We start from the raw sequence: 16,455 nt of genomic DNA on the forward strand, positions 1-16,455 counted from the left end.
TAGAAAGAGAGCTTGAGATAGAGAGAAGTAGAGAATGACAGATGAGACGAACGATGAGAGAGAGAAGGATAGAATTAAGATAGATTGACAAAGATTAACGAGAGATAGACAAAAGAGAAGTGAAGAGGCGGGTGCAGGTATCCCTCAGTGTAAGGAAGTCGTAGATGAGAGGTAGAGAGCAACACGCACGCGCTGTATCCACACCCTAAGGAAATACTCGTTCTACTTGGTATCTTCAGCACCCTAACCTAACTAACGAAAAGAACCCATCCATATATCACTATCTCCTCTCTTTCTTTCCTTCTTTCTTTCTTTTTGTTTTGCTTACCTCGCATGTGGAACTGCATAGTCTGACGAATTCAGCTATATCATTATTGTCGTACGCTCGATCAAACCTTACCACGTCGTCTCCCACTAAAGAAAGAGTGAAAAAGAAAAAGAAACGACACAACGAAAGATGGAATAGAAAGATAGAAAGGAAAGCGATAGAAGGAAGGGAAGAATGAATAGAAAAAAGAAAGAGATCAAAAGAAGAAGAAGAAGAAGGCAAGAAAGAAAGAGAGGAGGAGAGGGATGGGAAACAAAAAGATCATATAGCCTATATGAACCAGTGTGAGGAAAATCTACTTCTTCCACCTCCTCTCTTCTTCCTCTTCTTTCCACCTCTGATATCGAAGAAGAAGACAAGATAGCTATTAGACAGATGAATTGCCATACAGCGCAAGAAGAAGAAATTACACTCCACGCCACGCAAACGGACTCTTCTTAGAGAGAAACAACATAACGAATCCAGCTGTATTACACCTCTTTCTAAGACATAGAGACATTCTTACAAGACATACCTTTGACTATCAGAGAGAAACGAGTGAAAGAGAGAGAAAGAGAGAAAGAGATGCTTCATATCCATACCGTCATATCTAGTGGTCGACGGAGTGACACCCCGCATGTAAACAAAAAAGCGAAGAAGAAGGAATTGGAATGACAGAGATAAAGAAAAGAAGAAAAAGCAGTCTGAAAGGTAAATAAATAGGAAATAGACAAATGGATAGAAAGGTGTTGCATAAATAGATTGAGGATAGATAGATAGACAGAAAAGTCAATTCGAAGCTGACGGACAGAGATGGACCGAAAGACAGACTAAACATAGATAGATACCAAGATAATAGGTAGGTTAAACACGGATTAAAGATCAATAGATAGATAAAGACAGATAGATAAATAGGTAAGAATAGATAGATAGATAGATAAATTGAAGATAGACAGACTAAAGAAAGATCGAGAGGTACGGATAGATCGAAGACAGATTGGAGATAGATAGATAGATGAGTTGGATCGATGTGTATGTCTCTGTGTGTGTTGAGTTGCAATGACTGACCCGCCCCGAAGGAGAGCATATGCCTGAAGGAGCTTCTGGAGCCATACTCGTTCTCCTGCGCTTTTCTCTTATAGGCATTCTACACACACACCAAACAAGCAAGAAGAAAAGCAGCAAGAGAAAGAAAGAAAGATCATAATGGAACGTCATCCACGACCTTTCCCCCTTCTCACACAAAAGGAGAGATAAAGTGACACGAAAAGAAAAAGGAAAGAGAGAAAGACAAAAAGAGGGGGGAGATTGACGATGAAAAAAGAAGACCAAAAGAAACCATGAGGAGTGACCCTCTATTGAAGTAGATGGAAAAGAAAGAAAACAACTTCTTACAGAAAGAAAGACAGAGAAGGAAAGGACAAATGAATGAAGATATACGAAAGACATCCACGACCATTCGTGTACCAAAAGAGAAAGAAGAATGGCCGTTCTTTTATCTCTTTGTATCGATCGACGCCTCTCAAAGAAACCATCGAGATGGAGAAAAAGAAGAAGAAGAAACAGAAAAGGAAGAGCGCATATCTCTATTGACTACATATATATATATATATACATAAATATCTATATACAAACATATATATATACATACATATATATATATATAGATATATATATACATATATACACATATATCTGTAGAGTACGGAGAGTTGCATCTTCTGTTCTCCTTTTATCTCCTGAATGACATAGTAGACGTGATCGAAGAGAGAAAGGGAGACGGCAGGGAAAAGAGGCAGACAAGACACCCACAGATGAGGTATCTATCTATCTATCTTGAAAGGTCCTGCCTGTCTCATCTTCTCAGAGCTTGGAGAATAGAAGAAAGAGAAAGAAATACGAAGGAATGAAGAAACAGAGACACTCTCCTCTTGCCCTTCTGCATGAGACGAAAAGAAATAAAACGAGTGTCCTTTTCTCCTCTGCAATGAAATGCGCGGGGTGACGAATGATAGCAAAAAAGAGGCAAGAGAAAGACGAGACAAGAAAAGAGACAGAGCGAAAGGAGACAGGAGACATCGAAACTTACATCTCTCCCAGCACAGCATTGGTTTCCCATGTTGATAAAACAAGAAGAAAAAAGAGGAAGAAGAAGAAGACGACGAGGTGAAGAGACGAAGAAGACTTGTGAAGGAGTCACTGTTGTCTTGTAATGGAACTAGGTGCTTAAAGAAAGTGGATAGAAATCCTCTCCATATACAGACAGCATCGATTTGACTGACGAGAATCGACGTGGCAACCACGTGAGAGGAAGAAGGCGAAGGAAAGAAAAGTAAAGAGCGAAAGTCCAAAGAAAAGAGAAGACAGAGAAACTAATTTATGTCCGTAAGAGCTGATCGACGATGAAAGGCGGCATGAATGAAGAAAAAAGAAGAGAAAGGTGAAGAAGATCTTTAACCGAGAAATAGAAGCTTTACTGGGGGGGGGGAATTCTTGAAGAGTTAATCTATTGAAAGGAACACCCACCCGCCTAGCCAGCAGCCCTAGGAAGAGGAGGAACACAAGCTAGCAGCAGTCATCCTTCTTTGACGAGGTGTATGTACACCTCAGAGGACTGTGGCGTACACGTTTCTACAGGTCTAGTACCTGTACTGAGAAGAGAAAAAAAATTCAGCTTGCGTAGAAATCTTTCAAAGGAGAGAAAGAAAAAACGCCGTTGGTCGAGACAGACAATCTCTTCAAGAAGAAAATCAAGAAAAGAGAAAACATACAAAGGAAGAAAAAAGAGAAAGAACTCGTCTTTTCGACAAGACAAAAGAAAAGTGAAAAGATCTCCTAGGAAAATCCTGCAACCGTTTATTCTGTTAAGGACACGTCTCTTTTCATCTCTTTCTTGACTTTCTTCTTCCTAAAAGCCTCGCCGCCGCCGGCATTTCGAGGAAAGATTCTTTCTCAGCCTCTCTTTCGCGTTCGCTTAGAAAGAGAAAAGAGAAAGAGATAAAATGAGAAAGAGAAAGTGGTTGACGCGTCGAGCAGACTTCTTCCTTCTTTTCTTATTCCGTTAAGAGGAGCCGAGAGACTCTCCAGGTCGAAAAAATGAGTCCGGTAAGAGGGTCTTCGAATCTCCCCTTTCGCCTCTTGAAATTTTGCTTCCGTCATGTATGTCTCATTTTCTTTCTTTCTTCATTTTCATTCAGAAAGAAACAAGCAAACATGAAGCTGAGAAAGAAAACAACAGGGACGGGTCATTCAAAGAAAGACTCTCGAGAGAGAAAGATGCGAAAAGAAAGGAGCGAGTGAAAAAGGAAAGATCATGTTTTCTCTTTTTTTTTTTCTAAGAGAAAAATACAACAGACTTTTCATTTGACTCGGTATCAACTCTTGAAATAGAGACGAACGAGGAACCACGAGAAGGAAGAGTAGGAGGAGGAAGAGGACCTCTTTCTTTTTTATCTCTCGCGCTACAGCAGGAGCAGCAGCTTCAGGTTGCAGGCCTAGCTACCTTAGGAGTGAGGAAGTCGCGTCAATCCATCCATGATCCATCCATCACGCACGGGCTCATCCTCCTCGTCGTCGTCGTCCAGCAGCAGCAGCAGCAGAGTCAGAAGCGTACAAGAAGCAAACAGCCAGCCACGCAACACCTACCGGCCGACTGACTGGCCGATCAGCCAGGAAGGGAGGCCCAGTAGTAGGAGCAGCTACTACAAGGATTCTCTCAAGATCATCCTACACGTGGGACTACTACTACTACTCCTACTCCTAGCAGCTCATGGTAGTGTGGCTCTCTCTGCATTTGGATGGATTGGTCGTGTTGCCCTAGATCACACCCACCACCACCACCCACGATCAGCTGGTAGCTAGCCAAGGGAGCTCCACTAAAGGGCTGAAGGAGAGAGAGAAAAGTCAACTGCGGACAGGCTCCTCTCCATGTCGATGCTGACGTCTTCTCCATCTCCTTGTATGTTTTTGAAGTGTCTGCTCGTCCATCGGATGAGAAGATCGAGTCCGTTGAGCGGACAAAAGCTTAAGAATAATTAAACTCGGGAACAGCTTGGAGAAGGAAAGCTTCACAAAAGGACAAGAGAGCCGCTTGCGTGGCAGTTGCAGGTGTGATGAGCTCTCAAATGAGGCACAAGACAGACAAGGACGGTGGGGACGGTGGCGAGTTTATTCTTTTTCCTTTCTCAGTTTTGCTCTAGTTTTCCGTCTTTGTTTCTTTCCGTGGAAAGAATCTTCAGGGTCATCTGCAATTCCCACCCAGCTGAAGAGAAACTGCGACGTACCCGTACATCTATTTCCCTGCGGTACTGTAGAGCTGATACACGAGGTGACTACCCACCCGTACCGGCAAAGCAGCAGAGTGCTGCTGCTTGACGGACTTCCCTGATCCTTAAGATACACTCCACCCTTCCACACTCCCGGTTAATTATTTAGCTCTCCTTTTCCAAAGGCACAATAGCCTTGACCGGACTCCATGACTTGCCTTTCATCTCTGACTTCACTGACACGGGTCTACGGTCGAGAAAAAGTCTTGTTCAAAGCGGGCGGATTCTCAGAACAGTCTGCTATGGACGGTTATCTGTTTTCCTTAGGCTCAGAGGGGCTGGTGTTTTAGCTGCAGAGAATGAATGAACTCGTGGGAAGACGCTTCGGCCTCTTCTTCTCACGCTAGTTGGACTCTTCAGATGACGTACGGTACGGGGTTCGACGGCGAAGTCTTCGTCTAACCCCGTGGGGTGTCTTTAAAACGAAGTGCTTCGCTGGTGTGAGTGTGTGTGTATCGGCTTTCCTTCCTCCGGAGGTCTCAGTTGGCTTTCTTTCTGGTGGAGAAAAGGAGCTTGAGACGGAAAACGGGGTGTGACAGAGGACTCCCCACCTAGCAATAGACAAAGACATTCCAGCGCACTACCCCAGGAACGGGAGTGACTCTCCTTGGAGACAACACAGGGGGAATGCATGGCTTCTTCCGAAAGAAACACCCCACTTTCTTTTCCGTAGTTTGTGTGCCATTCGAGAACTCTCTCATAGTCAGTTCTTTAAGAGTTCTTTGCGTAGCAACAAGTGCGATAGCTTTCAGGGGGGGCAAGGACCAGAGTGCCTCCTGCTTCTCACATAGAGTCGTTTTGTGAGACGAAATCTTCGATACCGCATGATACCGCCCCTGAAAGAAGCACGGACCGACTTTCTGCTATTGCGGTGCTCTACAGTCCGAGCTTAAGGAATGTAGTCATTCCGACTCTGACAACTGAGAAGGATAGATAGATAGGCTGTCTACTCCGACCCAATTATCACTTTTCTTCATGGGGAGATGATAGGATTCGCACTAGGCAGAACGTCTTTCTTTGGAGTCACGTGGCCTTTGACTCTCGAACTATGCGGACTCATGCACCCGAGATTGCTAAAGGTTCAGTTCGGCGAAAATGAAAGTTGCGGAGTTAAGGAACGGCACCGAAGGGGCGGGTGAACTTCGGGGATACGCGGACACTTTCCTTGGGTATAGCGCGCTATCAGAGCACTTTCGTACGTCAGAGAAAGGCAGATAGCGATCCATATTTCATGGCTTTTCTGGTAGATTCGTGAGACAGCGAGCCGGTAGGGGGTCATTCAAGAAAGTCACCAGATAATCTAATGTATCTCTCTTTCTCAGTGTCTTGCTGAAATGAAGAAATGCCAGATCTCCCTCTGTCTCTGTACTCTTTTTTTCTGTAAGCCTTTTCATTATGAAGGGTAAGAGGGCCACTGCAAGGACTGAAAGGACCGTAGGGGTAACGAGTAGGCTGAAGAGTCCATGGAGGTGCAAATGACGTGGAGAAGAGAAAACAACTTCAGTCCGGTGCTTTTTATCTTGTCAGGAGAAAAAATCCAATTATTCACTGCAATTCTTCTTCTACAAGCCTTCTTCTCTTTCCTTCTCCAAGACAGACATACACACAGCTGAAGAAAGCCCCAAGCCAGAAGAAGCGATGGATCTAGAAAAGAGATGGGACTCTTGTTTTCCTCTGACGGACATAGAGAGAGACAAAGAAGGAGAAAGAGAGAAGAAACATCTTTGCAGAGATAGGTGGGAGTAAGAAAGCGAATGAAAGTGACTGACACGCCGTAGAGGGAAGCAAGGACGGAAAGGCCTCATAGACGATTACCGGGAGTGACCCCCCTTCTCTTCTTTCTCTCAGCGGCGGTGACCTTCCCTGCATAAATAAACCCTCCTTTCCTATCATTCTCATCTCCGGTGTTCCTTTTCTTCTCCTCTCTCTTCTGCTCCTTTCTCTAATCATTCAGCTCGTCTTTTTCCTGAACCTCCTCTCCTCTTCTTCTGCTTGTCATGCCTCTTCTTTCTCTTCTGGCTGTCCCAAGATTCATATCCTTCACTCTTTCTCTCTCTCCTCGTTGATAAGCATCTCCTCATGGGGCTTTCTGTCTCTTTTCTCACCTAGAAAGAGGCAAGCTCGTGATCGATGGCTTACTCACTCCCCTGCTTCTTCTTTTTCTTGCTCTTCTTTTCTTTTCCTCTTCAGCCTCTCTTGCACGGGTGGCAAGAAGGACGGCGACAACTATTCTCCGTTGCGGCATGAGTGAACTCCCTTCGCTGAAAGAAAACTTTTTCTTCTCTTCTTCTCTCCCTTTCTTGGGGCTTGGCTGCTTGCTTGGTTGACTACTCGATCCATCCATCGAACCACTATCTCTTTCTTCTTTTTCTTTTCTCTCTTTTCATCTTTCTGATCAACACGCAAGAAAGGTTGAGAGGGGGGGAGGGTCCAGTGGAAGAATGTTTCTTCCTCTGTTTTCTCTCTTTCTTTCCTCCCTTCATTCATCTCTTCCTTTTTACGCTTTTTTCTTCTCCGTCTTTATTTGTATCGCGAGTCCTTTCTAGTGATCCTCGCCAGCCCCTTTTCATAGCTTCCTTGGCTGGCTACTAGAGACATACGAAAGTCGAATAGCTCTTGAATTGTTTGTTTCTTCTTTTTCTTTCTTCCATCCATTTCCTCTTTTCTTTCTCTCTTTCTTTCTCCCGAGTTTCCTAGTAAATTCTTTCTTTGTCATCTAAGAAGTCTACGAAGCAAACGTTTCTGTCTCCGACGCCCCCTTATCGAAACTTTTGTCTTCAGCTTCTTCTTTCTTTTCTGTCTCTTTCTCGTTCGTCCTGTTCTTTCTTTCGCACTTTCCTTTTCTCTCATTCGTTTCTGAGAGAGAAAGAGAAAGAGAGACAGAGTCATAGAGAGAGACAGAAAGAGAAAGAGAGAAAAAAGAGATAGAGGGAGAAGAGTGTTGCAGTCTTTCGTAGTTAAGGACAGAAAGTTTGAAAGAGTATTGCCTTTTCCAGAAATTTCATCTTCTTGTAGTCTTTCTCCTTTTGCGGACTTTGCAGTTGTCTTAAGCTTCCTCGTATCTTCTCTTCTAGTTCGGGAAGGAGGTGTCATAATTAATCGAGGGAGAGGAGGATCGCTTCTTTCCGTCCATTCCTGTTAACAACACTATGGCGTCTTCTTCTTCTTCAAAGTCTAAGAAAGGGACCTCTTCTTCAGACCATAAGAGGGAGGATAAGAGAAAGTCTTTGAGTAGATCGAGATCTTCTTCACATCCTTCTTCTGCCTCTTCTTCTCGCTCCTCTCGTTCTCCTTCTCCTTCATCCGCCCGTTCTTCTTCTTCTTCTGCTTCTTCTTCTCATTCTCGTTCGTCATCGTCATCCTCTCGGTCCCATTCTGCATCTCGCTCACCTTCTTCTTCACGGTCTCCTTCTCGGTCACGTTCCTCTTCCCCTCGCTCTTCTCGCTCACGTTCTTCTTCTTCTCGTTCCTCTCGGTCACGTTCTTCTTCACGTTCTGCGTCTCACCGTTCTCGCTCGTCTTCTTCTTCTTCTCGTTCTACTTCACGTTCCTCTCGTTCCGCCCACTCTCTGTCATCCTCTCGTTCTTCTTTTCAGTCTAGGGGGTCTTCTTCAGCCTCGAAGCGAGACGATAGGCGAAGAAGCAAAGCCTCTTCAGGAAAGCATGGAAAGAGTGCGAAAGGCAATTCTCTCTCTTCTTCCACACCCCCCCCCCTCTCTCCAGATAAAACGCAGAAGAACGGCGAATACCCCACACATCAACCAGGAGAGAAAGACAAGAAGATCCGCAAAGAAAAGGAAGAAGAGGCCACTTCTTCTTCTTCTTCTCTCAACACGAAAGATAAAAAGGGAGGAGAGAAAGAGAAAGACCCCGATTCATCTTCTTCCTCCTCGGACGGAGAAGATGAAGACGACGACGATGATGGAACAAGTCGGAGTGGGTCGACCTCCCGTGAGAAGCTAAGTGCAAGTGACGAATTCTGGTCGAAGCAAGCAGCGGCTTGGGTTAGCTTCAAAAATGCCAGCCAACAAGCCATGATGATAGGTGGAGCTGCTGCTGCTGGCACAGAGGGAAGGGGAGAAGGCCTCCAGCAGGGAGGTTTACTTCTCTCAACAAGTAGTAGTAGTAGTCATAGTAGTAGTACCAACGCAAGTACTCTCCTACCCTCGACAACTTCCTCTTCGTCTCCGATGTCTTTACCTATGGCGACCTTTGCAGCTCTTCTAGGGGGGGGTGGAGGGGGGGGTTTGGTCTCTTCTTCTTCTTTTCCTTCTATAGGACGAGGGGGGGGTGCATTTCTCCCCAATCTATTTTCTCCGTCCATAGGGACAAATCTCGATCAGACTGCTGCGGCTCCTCCTCCTCCTCTTCCTCATCCTTTCGGCCTTCTCTTCGGGCCGCAGTTGGCTTCGATGATGCATGCAAACCAACTCCAATCTTCTCCCTCTTCTTCTTCTTCTAGTCATAGTGGGAGTTCTCCAAATTGCGCCGCGGAAGGGGGGGAGAATAAGCAAAAGGGTGAAGAAGGAGATCAAAGAAGTAAGAGATAGTCGTGTGGACGACAGAAGAAGAGGAAGAAAAGATGACGAGGGAGTTAGAGGAAGTGTGTGTAGACAAGACCCATGAAGGATCAAGTTCGTATCTCTCATAGATCGCTCGCAAGTAGGATGATAGTAATGACTGAGAAGATGCATTCACGTAGAAGAAGGAGGTGTACATATACCCCTCAACATCTCACAAATACATACCTACATACTCCATACGTGTCATGCTATGTATCTATATGTCTTCATATGGAGGTCTATCTATCTAATTATCTATCTTTATCTGTATGGATGCATCCGAAGACACCCGGAGGGTCTCTTTGCTTTTTTGGCGATTCTGACAGATGGAGAGGGAGTGTAAGTCTCTATCCACACTTTCTTTACTTTCCTCAGACGTCCTTGTCTCTTTTTCTCTCACGAGCAAGTCTATCAGTCAAGCAAGCCATAGCTCACCCATACCTCCTTCAGTCTCTCTCAGGATACTACAGGAAACGACGAAGACCCGTCTATCACCTACTACCTACGTGTATATATATATATGTATGTATGTGTATTTGTCTCTCTCTCTAGATACATGTAGATAGATACGTTGTCATTTCCACTTCTCCTTTCTGAAGTGTCTGTCTCTTTTCTCTCATGGTGCATGCTGTCCTTTCTTTCTTTATTCTCTTTCTCTTGTAGAAGTGGATTTGTTCACTGGCCGGGGAGAAGATGAGACAGGAAACGAAAGAAGACAAGAAAGAGAAGGACTTTTTAATCACTCTGGAAGAGGAGAGACAGAAGGACAAGGAATGACTAATACTACTAGTACTAGTAGTGCTACTACGAGTCCTATCAATACTAGTACGAGCAGTCACGTGTTGCCGCAGTGGCTGCGTGATGCTGTTCAAGAAGGAGCGCAAAAGCTGAAAAGTCACCCCACAAAGGGTGAAGGAGAACGACCCAAACATAAAGAAGATGATGAAGATGAAGAGGATAAAGACAAAGATGGTGGGGGTATGTCTGGAATCCATCCACCCTCGATCTATCTATCTATCTACTTTTATGTGTTTTGTGTGGCTAGCGTTCTCTTCATTGAGGTGTATGTACACTCGAGTACTTGTGAGAGTAAGGTCTTGGTGTAGGGATAGTAGAAGAAAGAAGGCGTTTGCTTTCTCTCGAGTTTATATAGAAAGATATAAAGAAAGGAGAGAGACCAGGCTTCTGAACGTGATGCGTGTGTAATAGATGGACAGATACATAGATAGATAGATAGATAAGTCTGAAGGGGAGTTCCTATGTCTTTTTTCGAGGGAGTAGGAAAAGAAAAGTTTGCTTTCTCTCGGGCTCTCCCTTATCTCTCGCTTTGCTGTTTCTTTACTTACGATGCAGGGAGACTCTGAAATATCTCTAGCTAGGGGTCGTGATGGATAGATCTAGGTAGATCATGATAGAGAGGCATGCATGACATGATGCTTTTCTCCTCACGTGGAAAGTCTTCTTCGAAGTGATTTGTTAGGCTATACCTCACCTCTGTACGTACAGTCAAGTCATTCCTGTTGCTTTCCTCTATCATCTGTCGTACATACAGGTGAGCTAAACTTCAGATACGAAGCCTACGTAGCTTGCCGGGGTGATACTATGTAGGTTACAGACCTTAGGGATGACAGGAGGTACCTATATCAATAGGGGTGTATATACAGGCATGTGTATCAGCATGCGTGTTAGGGAAGTGCATCTCCTCTCTCTTCGTGTAAATACATATATATACATACATATACATGAAGAAGCATATTCATACAATATACATATATATATATATATAGATCAGTGTTTATCTAGCTTGGAGGAGGTCCATCATGCTTTGTAGAGCACATCAACCCTTCTCGAAAACTCTCTCTCTCTCTCTCTCTATATATATATATGTATTTACAGCCCTATCCTTCAAGACGCTTCTACAATGGATGATATATATCTTTAAAAGTTTGCCTCTTTCCTTGTCTCCTCTGTCTCTATGGGGTGTATATCCATTTCGAGTATTTGTCTCCTTGGGCAGTCTGTTCCTGTAGATCTGCATGAAGATCTCTATCCTTGTCCCTGCTTCTTCTTTTCTTCTTCTTTCTCTAGGTTTACTTACACCTTCTCAAGTGTCTGAAGCAGGGGACCATGGAGACCGAGGCGAAGACAAGATCCTAGTAGCAGGAGGAGGAGAAAAAGAAGCAGAAGACATCTCTCATGAGAAGCGTCTCGAGTCTTCTTCCTCTTCTTTGTCTCATGAACAGGAGAGCCGCGATAGAACCGTGGAGGCGTCTCCTTGTTCTTCTTCTCTCTATCAACCTGATGAGAAGAAGATTGCATGCGGGGACGCTGGTCGATCTTCCCCATTTCTCTCTTCTTCTGAAGCTACGACTACTACTACTACTGCTACTGCGACTACTCCTCCTTCTCTCGATCAGCAAGTCAAGCAAGTGGTGACGGAGATTCTTTCCGCTGTGACAGATGAGGTCATTATCGAAGCCGCTCGAGAGGCTATAAGTAACTACAGGCGAAAGCAAAGAATTACAGGGAAGACGATCATCGGTCTTAAGCTTGCAGGAGGTTCAGCGACAAAATCTTCTTCTTCTTCCTCTCTCTTGAGTGTTAGCGCGGGTGTCTCGCAAGAAGAGAAGAAGAAGATCGGGGGAGAAGGAGCAGAGAAGATGAGGATGAGAGATCAAGACGCCAAGAAGTCCGCGAGAGGGGGGGGAGAACAAGAGGAAGGAGAAGGAGTGAGGGAGTCCATGGGAGAAGAAGAACATGATGATGAGGAGGAGAGTGCAAGAGGAAGAAGAAAGAGAGGGAATGTGAATGATAGAGAAGGACAGCAACAGGAGCAGCAGGGAGGTGATCATGAGGAGAATAATGGAGAGGAAAGTGAAGCTATGGATGAAGATGAATTCGGAGATAGTCGGCTCTTCAACGCGGATCGTAAGTTGGCGTGGGGGGTGGCTCTCACCCCTAAGAATAGATCGGTGCATGCGGCGCTCTATCGCCAAGAGGAGGTAACGTTCTTCTTTCTATAGAAGATATGCCTCTGGGGTGGTCCATAGAAGAAAGCGACAGAAAAATACATCGAGCCACAGATACAGATATATATGGATCTCTCTGTCTTTCTTGTCTCTTCAGCTATACGTGCGACAGGTCGATATAGAGTTCCTACGATAGCTGTGAGTCCGCCTGGAGATCTGTTCGAAGTTGTCGTCTACGAAAGAGGCCGAGAATTCGCACGGTTGCCTTTCCGCCATTCCTATCTTATGTGGGGGAGTTCAGCCAAATCAGCTAACATTATTGATCGACATGTAAGTCTCCCCCTTTCTCACTCTCTCTCTCTTTCTCACTCTTTCTTTCTTTCTTTCTTCATCTCCGTCTCTCTTTTGTTTTCTGATGTCTATGATCTTTGAGATAGATAGAGGGAGAGAGAGAAGAGAGAGGTTGGAGGGTGGATAGATGAGGAGTTGCCCCACCCGCCCGATCAGAATCATAGGAAGAGAGAAGAGAAGAGAAGAGAAGAGACTTGTCTTCCAAAGATGTTTCATTCATAATGATTGATCGAGTATCGTGTCTTTTACAGGATAAATGAAGGGAGGGAGAGGCTCGAAGAGGGATGGATGGCGGGGCAGGCGGGTCTGTTGTCTTTCTCCCACCATGGGGGATGATAGCCCATTTTCTGTCTCTATTAGAGGGGCCTAGGCAGAGACAGACAGAGATTCATAGGATAGATACGTATTCACATGTATACATATATACAAAGACCCAGGGCGCCTACATGTATATATATAGGTATGTATATAAGTGTGTGTATATCTATCGTCATACAAATTCTCTACGCCGTCCGTTAGGTCTATCCACACAAGGGGAACAGCCCACGTGTCTTCTATGGACCTTTCATCTCTTTGTATGGATATATCTGTATCTATACCTATATATCTGTTTGCCTATATATTGACAGGTATGTACCCTAAGTTGTAGTTCTTCAACTGATTCTATATGTATATAGGTAGGTGTACATACACCCGGGAGTGTATGCGTAGAAGGTGAATCTCTCTTCTTGGCTCCTTTCACCTTCCTCTCTTCCCTCTCTCGTTTTCTTTCTCCTTCTCATTCCACTAATCTTCTCCTATCTTTCTTCTTTGAAGACTTTCTTTCTCTCTTTCTTTCTCTCTTTCTTTCTCTCTTTCTCACTCTTTCTTTCTCTCTTTCTTTCGTTTTGTGTCCTTATAGCCTTCGGTTTCGACGCAGCACTGCATTGTCTTTTTTGCAGTCCAGCAGCTCCACCAGCAGGGAGGGTGTTTTTTTCTTCAGCCTCTCTCGGGGGTAACTTTACTTCTCCCCAATTCAAAAGTTCCTTTTCTTCCTGAGAATCGACAGAAGAAACTCTCTCATGAAAAGCAGCAAGACTCTTCCTCTTCTCGACGTAGAAGACATATAGACGATGAAGAAGACCTCTATTTCACGTGGGCCCCTGCAGAAGGCGACGGAGTTCTCTTACAGCCAGGGGATGAACGGGTTGCTCTGACGGATACTAGGGTACGATACAAACAAGAAAAAGAAAAAGAAGAAAAGATGTACACGTTGATATAGACATACTATATGTAGAGAAAGAGAGAGAGATAGCTATGTAGGTAGATATGTTAGATAGATAGATAGATTAATTAAAGATAGATAGATAGATAGATAGATAGATTATAGATAGATAGATAGATTAAAGATAGATAGATAGATAGATTAAAGATAGATAGATAGATAGATTAAAGATAGATAGATAGATTAAAGATAGATAGATAGATAGATTAAAGATAGATAGATAGATAGAGATGTAGGTGGAGAGGTTGATTCTTTGCGAGAGGTTGGGGTGGTGTACAAGGATTTGTATGTAAAGATAGATTAAAGATCGAGATAAAATAGAAAGGTCACAGAGAGATATACGATAATCTTCTCATGCTTGTTCGTCTTCGTGTCTATCTCTGTGCATGTCTATGTAACGGGTCATCTACGTGTCTTTTTCCTTCTTCGATCAAGGGAAGACACTCTTGTAGATCTATATCTATGTATATCCATATGTTGAGGTGTCCCCTCCCTCTATATATGTAAGAGCCATTGGGTATCTGTCGATCTATCTGAGAGTGTCTGCGCTTTTTTTTTTTTTCGATTGCATGCGTGTGTGCATGCGCAGAGTTGTTTTCTGTTAGGGGATTCTTCACGTGTGTATTACATGGACTTGAGAGACATGCCGGGAAGATTACGACGAGCAGAAGAGAAGAGACTGAAGAAAGAAGAAAGAAGCAAACACGAAAGAACAGAGCGAAGAGGGTAGGCGAAGACCTTCCTCTTTCTCTTTGTTTCTTCTCCTGCATGTCTCCTCGTAGCGACAGAATGGATTCTAGGGTCGATTCGATTCTTCATTTCTCCGTCTTCTCCTATCTGCAGTCGCATTTGTCTTTTCTTCTATCAAGTTTAGAACTCTCTGCATTGCACATAGATGTATTCTATTACCATCAGTCACCCAATGTATCTACACGACTCATTCCTGAACAGTCACCTCTATGTCTTCCTATTCGCACGTATCTATACAAATATATATACATCTATAGATATGAAGGTGGAGAAGATGGATATGTGACCTGTTGGAAAAGATGACTATGGAGTGGATACTAGCGAGGAGAGAGGAGGTCTTTTCGCGGACTCTCGGGGGTTTCTAGAACAAAGATCAAGAAGAGGCTTTTCTCTGCATGCATAAAAAGAGAAACTTCTCTCACGGGGATAGAACAACTAGAGAGAATAGACATGTCTAGACATCATCATCATCATCCATCCTCTCACTGGCTAGCTCGGCGGGAACGATACACATGCGATACATATATATATATATATATGTATATATAGATATGTATATATAGAGAGAGATAAATATGTAGATTCATCATGTATATATATATATATGCATACATGTACATGTATACATGTAATCGTTTGTCTATCTGTAAGTATCTATCCGTCTCTGTCTATTTTTGTCGTGTATATGCACGTATCTCTGCATGCGACGAAGTGTATGTACACCATGGATAATGGCAGGGACAGGCAAACAGTATATCACGACAGTGTGTTTCCTTCTATACCTGTACATTTCTACATATATGTCTCTGCTATCTTTTTGTCTGTCTCTCTTTTTCTTTCTTTTCTTGTTCACGTCTTCAGTTCTTTTTCTTCTTCAAGAGGTCGGAGTTGTAGTAGTAGTCGTAGTAGGAGTAGTAGTAGTAGGAGTAGGAGGAGTATAAGTAGCCGTAGTAGTAGTAGAAGCAGTAGGAGTGAATCTTTCTCACGTTCTTCTTCAAGGAGAAGCGGGGAGAGAAGAAGAAGAGCAGCAAGGAGTCGAAGTCGTAGTTATGTGAGTATCTCTTCATCCTCTTCATGTAGACGAAGCCGCGGTCGTGATAGTCTTCGCCATGAAAAGAGACAGTCTGATCATTCTCTCTCACATTCTCCTTCTTCTCGGCGCTCTTCTTCTTCTTCTCTACTGCGACACCGTCATGAAAAAGAAGAGAAGATTCCTCCTGTCTCAAGGAAACAAGCCCCGCCAGACCCAGAAGGCCTTTCACAGAGAGCGGGTCCAAGAGATGGCGAGGTAGTCGATGAAGCTGATAGAGAGGAGAACCGAAGTCGATATGATAGAGAGGATCGCGATGGAGGCGAGGGAGGAGATGTATCCCACGAGAAGGAGAGCGAAAGAAGAGGGAGAACAAGAGAAAGAAGTGTCTCTGTGCATGCGATTTCGACGTCTCCTTCATCGGAGAGAAGGGGTTCTTCTTCTTCTTCTCTCCGTTCTCTTAGGGGGAATGAGAAGAAGGACAAGGATCGAAGCCGAGAAGAAAGAAGCTTGAGCCCTAGTCGTAGTAGTGGAGGGAGATCTTTCCAATATGATGAAGATGCTGTCTTAGATAAGCCGAATGATCATAAGAAGAGCTCCTATCTTCATCGTGAAGAGACTAGCCAGGGGCATCAAGGGAGTAAGAGTAGGGGGGTAGAACAGAAGAAGGATGGAAAAGACGTGAAGAAGAAAGAAGAGAGAAGAAGAGATCTAGGAGATGATAAGAAGTCGAAAAAGAAGATAAAAGAGAAGAAAAGTGGAAGGAAAGACGAGGAGTCACGTCGATCTTCTTCACATCATGGGTCTGTGACTCCTACGGCTGTAGAAGAAAAGACTATTCTTACGATAGATGAGGATGATAGAGAAGATGTAGAGTGTGATAGCCAGGAAGGAACG

At 44.1% G+C, this 16,455-nt stretch overlaps 2 protein-coding genes across 2 annotated transcripts; one reads left to right on the forward strand and one right to left on the reverse strand.

Annotated features, from left to right (window-relative positions):
- Positions 1 to 328: 328 nt before the first annotated feature.
- CSUI_006576 (arm repeats containing protein) lies at positions 329 to 3,984 on the reverse strand (the record flags this gene model as incomplete). The annotated part of the gene is made up of 3 exons (XM_068066732.1): positions 2,397 to 3,984; positions 1,376 to 1,454; positions 329 to 414 (listed from the first exon to the last, which is right to left on the reverse strand). Coding segments are annotated over exons 1-3 (195 nt in total), but the record flags the coding sequence as incomplete, so codon positions are not given.
- A 2,607-nt stretch (positions 3,985 to 6,591) lies between these two features.
- On the forward strand, positions 6,592 to 16,437 carry CSUI_006577 (uncharacterized protein; the record flags this gene model as incomplete). Its single annotated transcript, XM_068066733.1, has 7 exons — positions 6,592 to 9,171; positions 9,858 to 10,172; positions 11,283 to 12,122; positions 12,321 to 12,493; positions 13,416 to 13,721; positions 14,368 to 14,504; positions 15,390 to 16,437. Coding segments are annotated over exons 1-7 (4,209 nt in total), but the record flags the coding sequence as incomplete, so codon positions are not given.
- Positions 16,438 to 16,455: the final 18 nt, after the last annotated feature.

This window comes from Cystoisospora suis, assembly GCF_002600585.1.
Source record: "Cystoisospora suis strain Wien I chromosome Unknown contig_3353, whole genome shotgun sequence".
NCBI lineage: Eukaryota > Apicomplexa > Conoidasida > Eucoccidiorida > Sarcocystidae > Cystoisospora > Cystoisospora suis.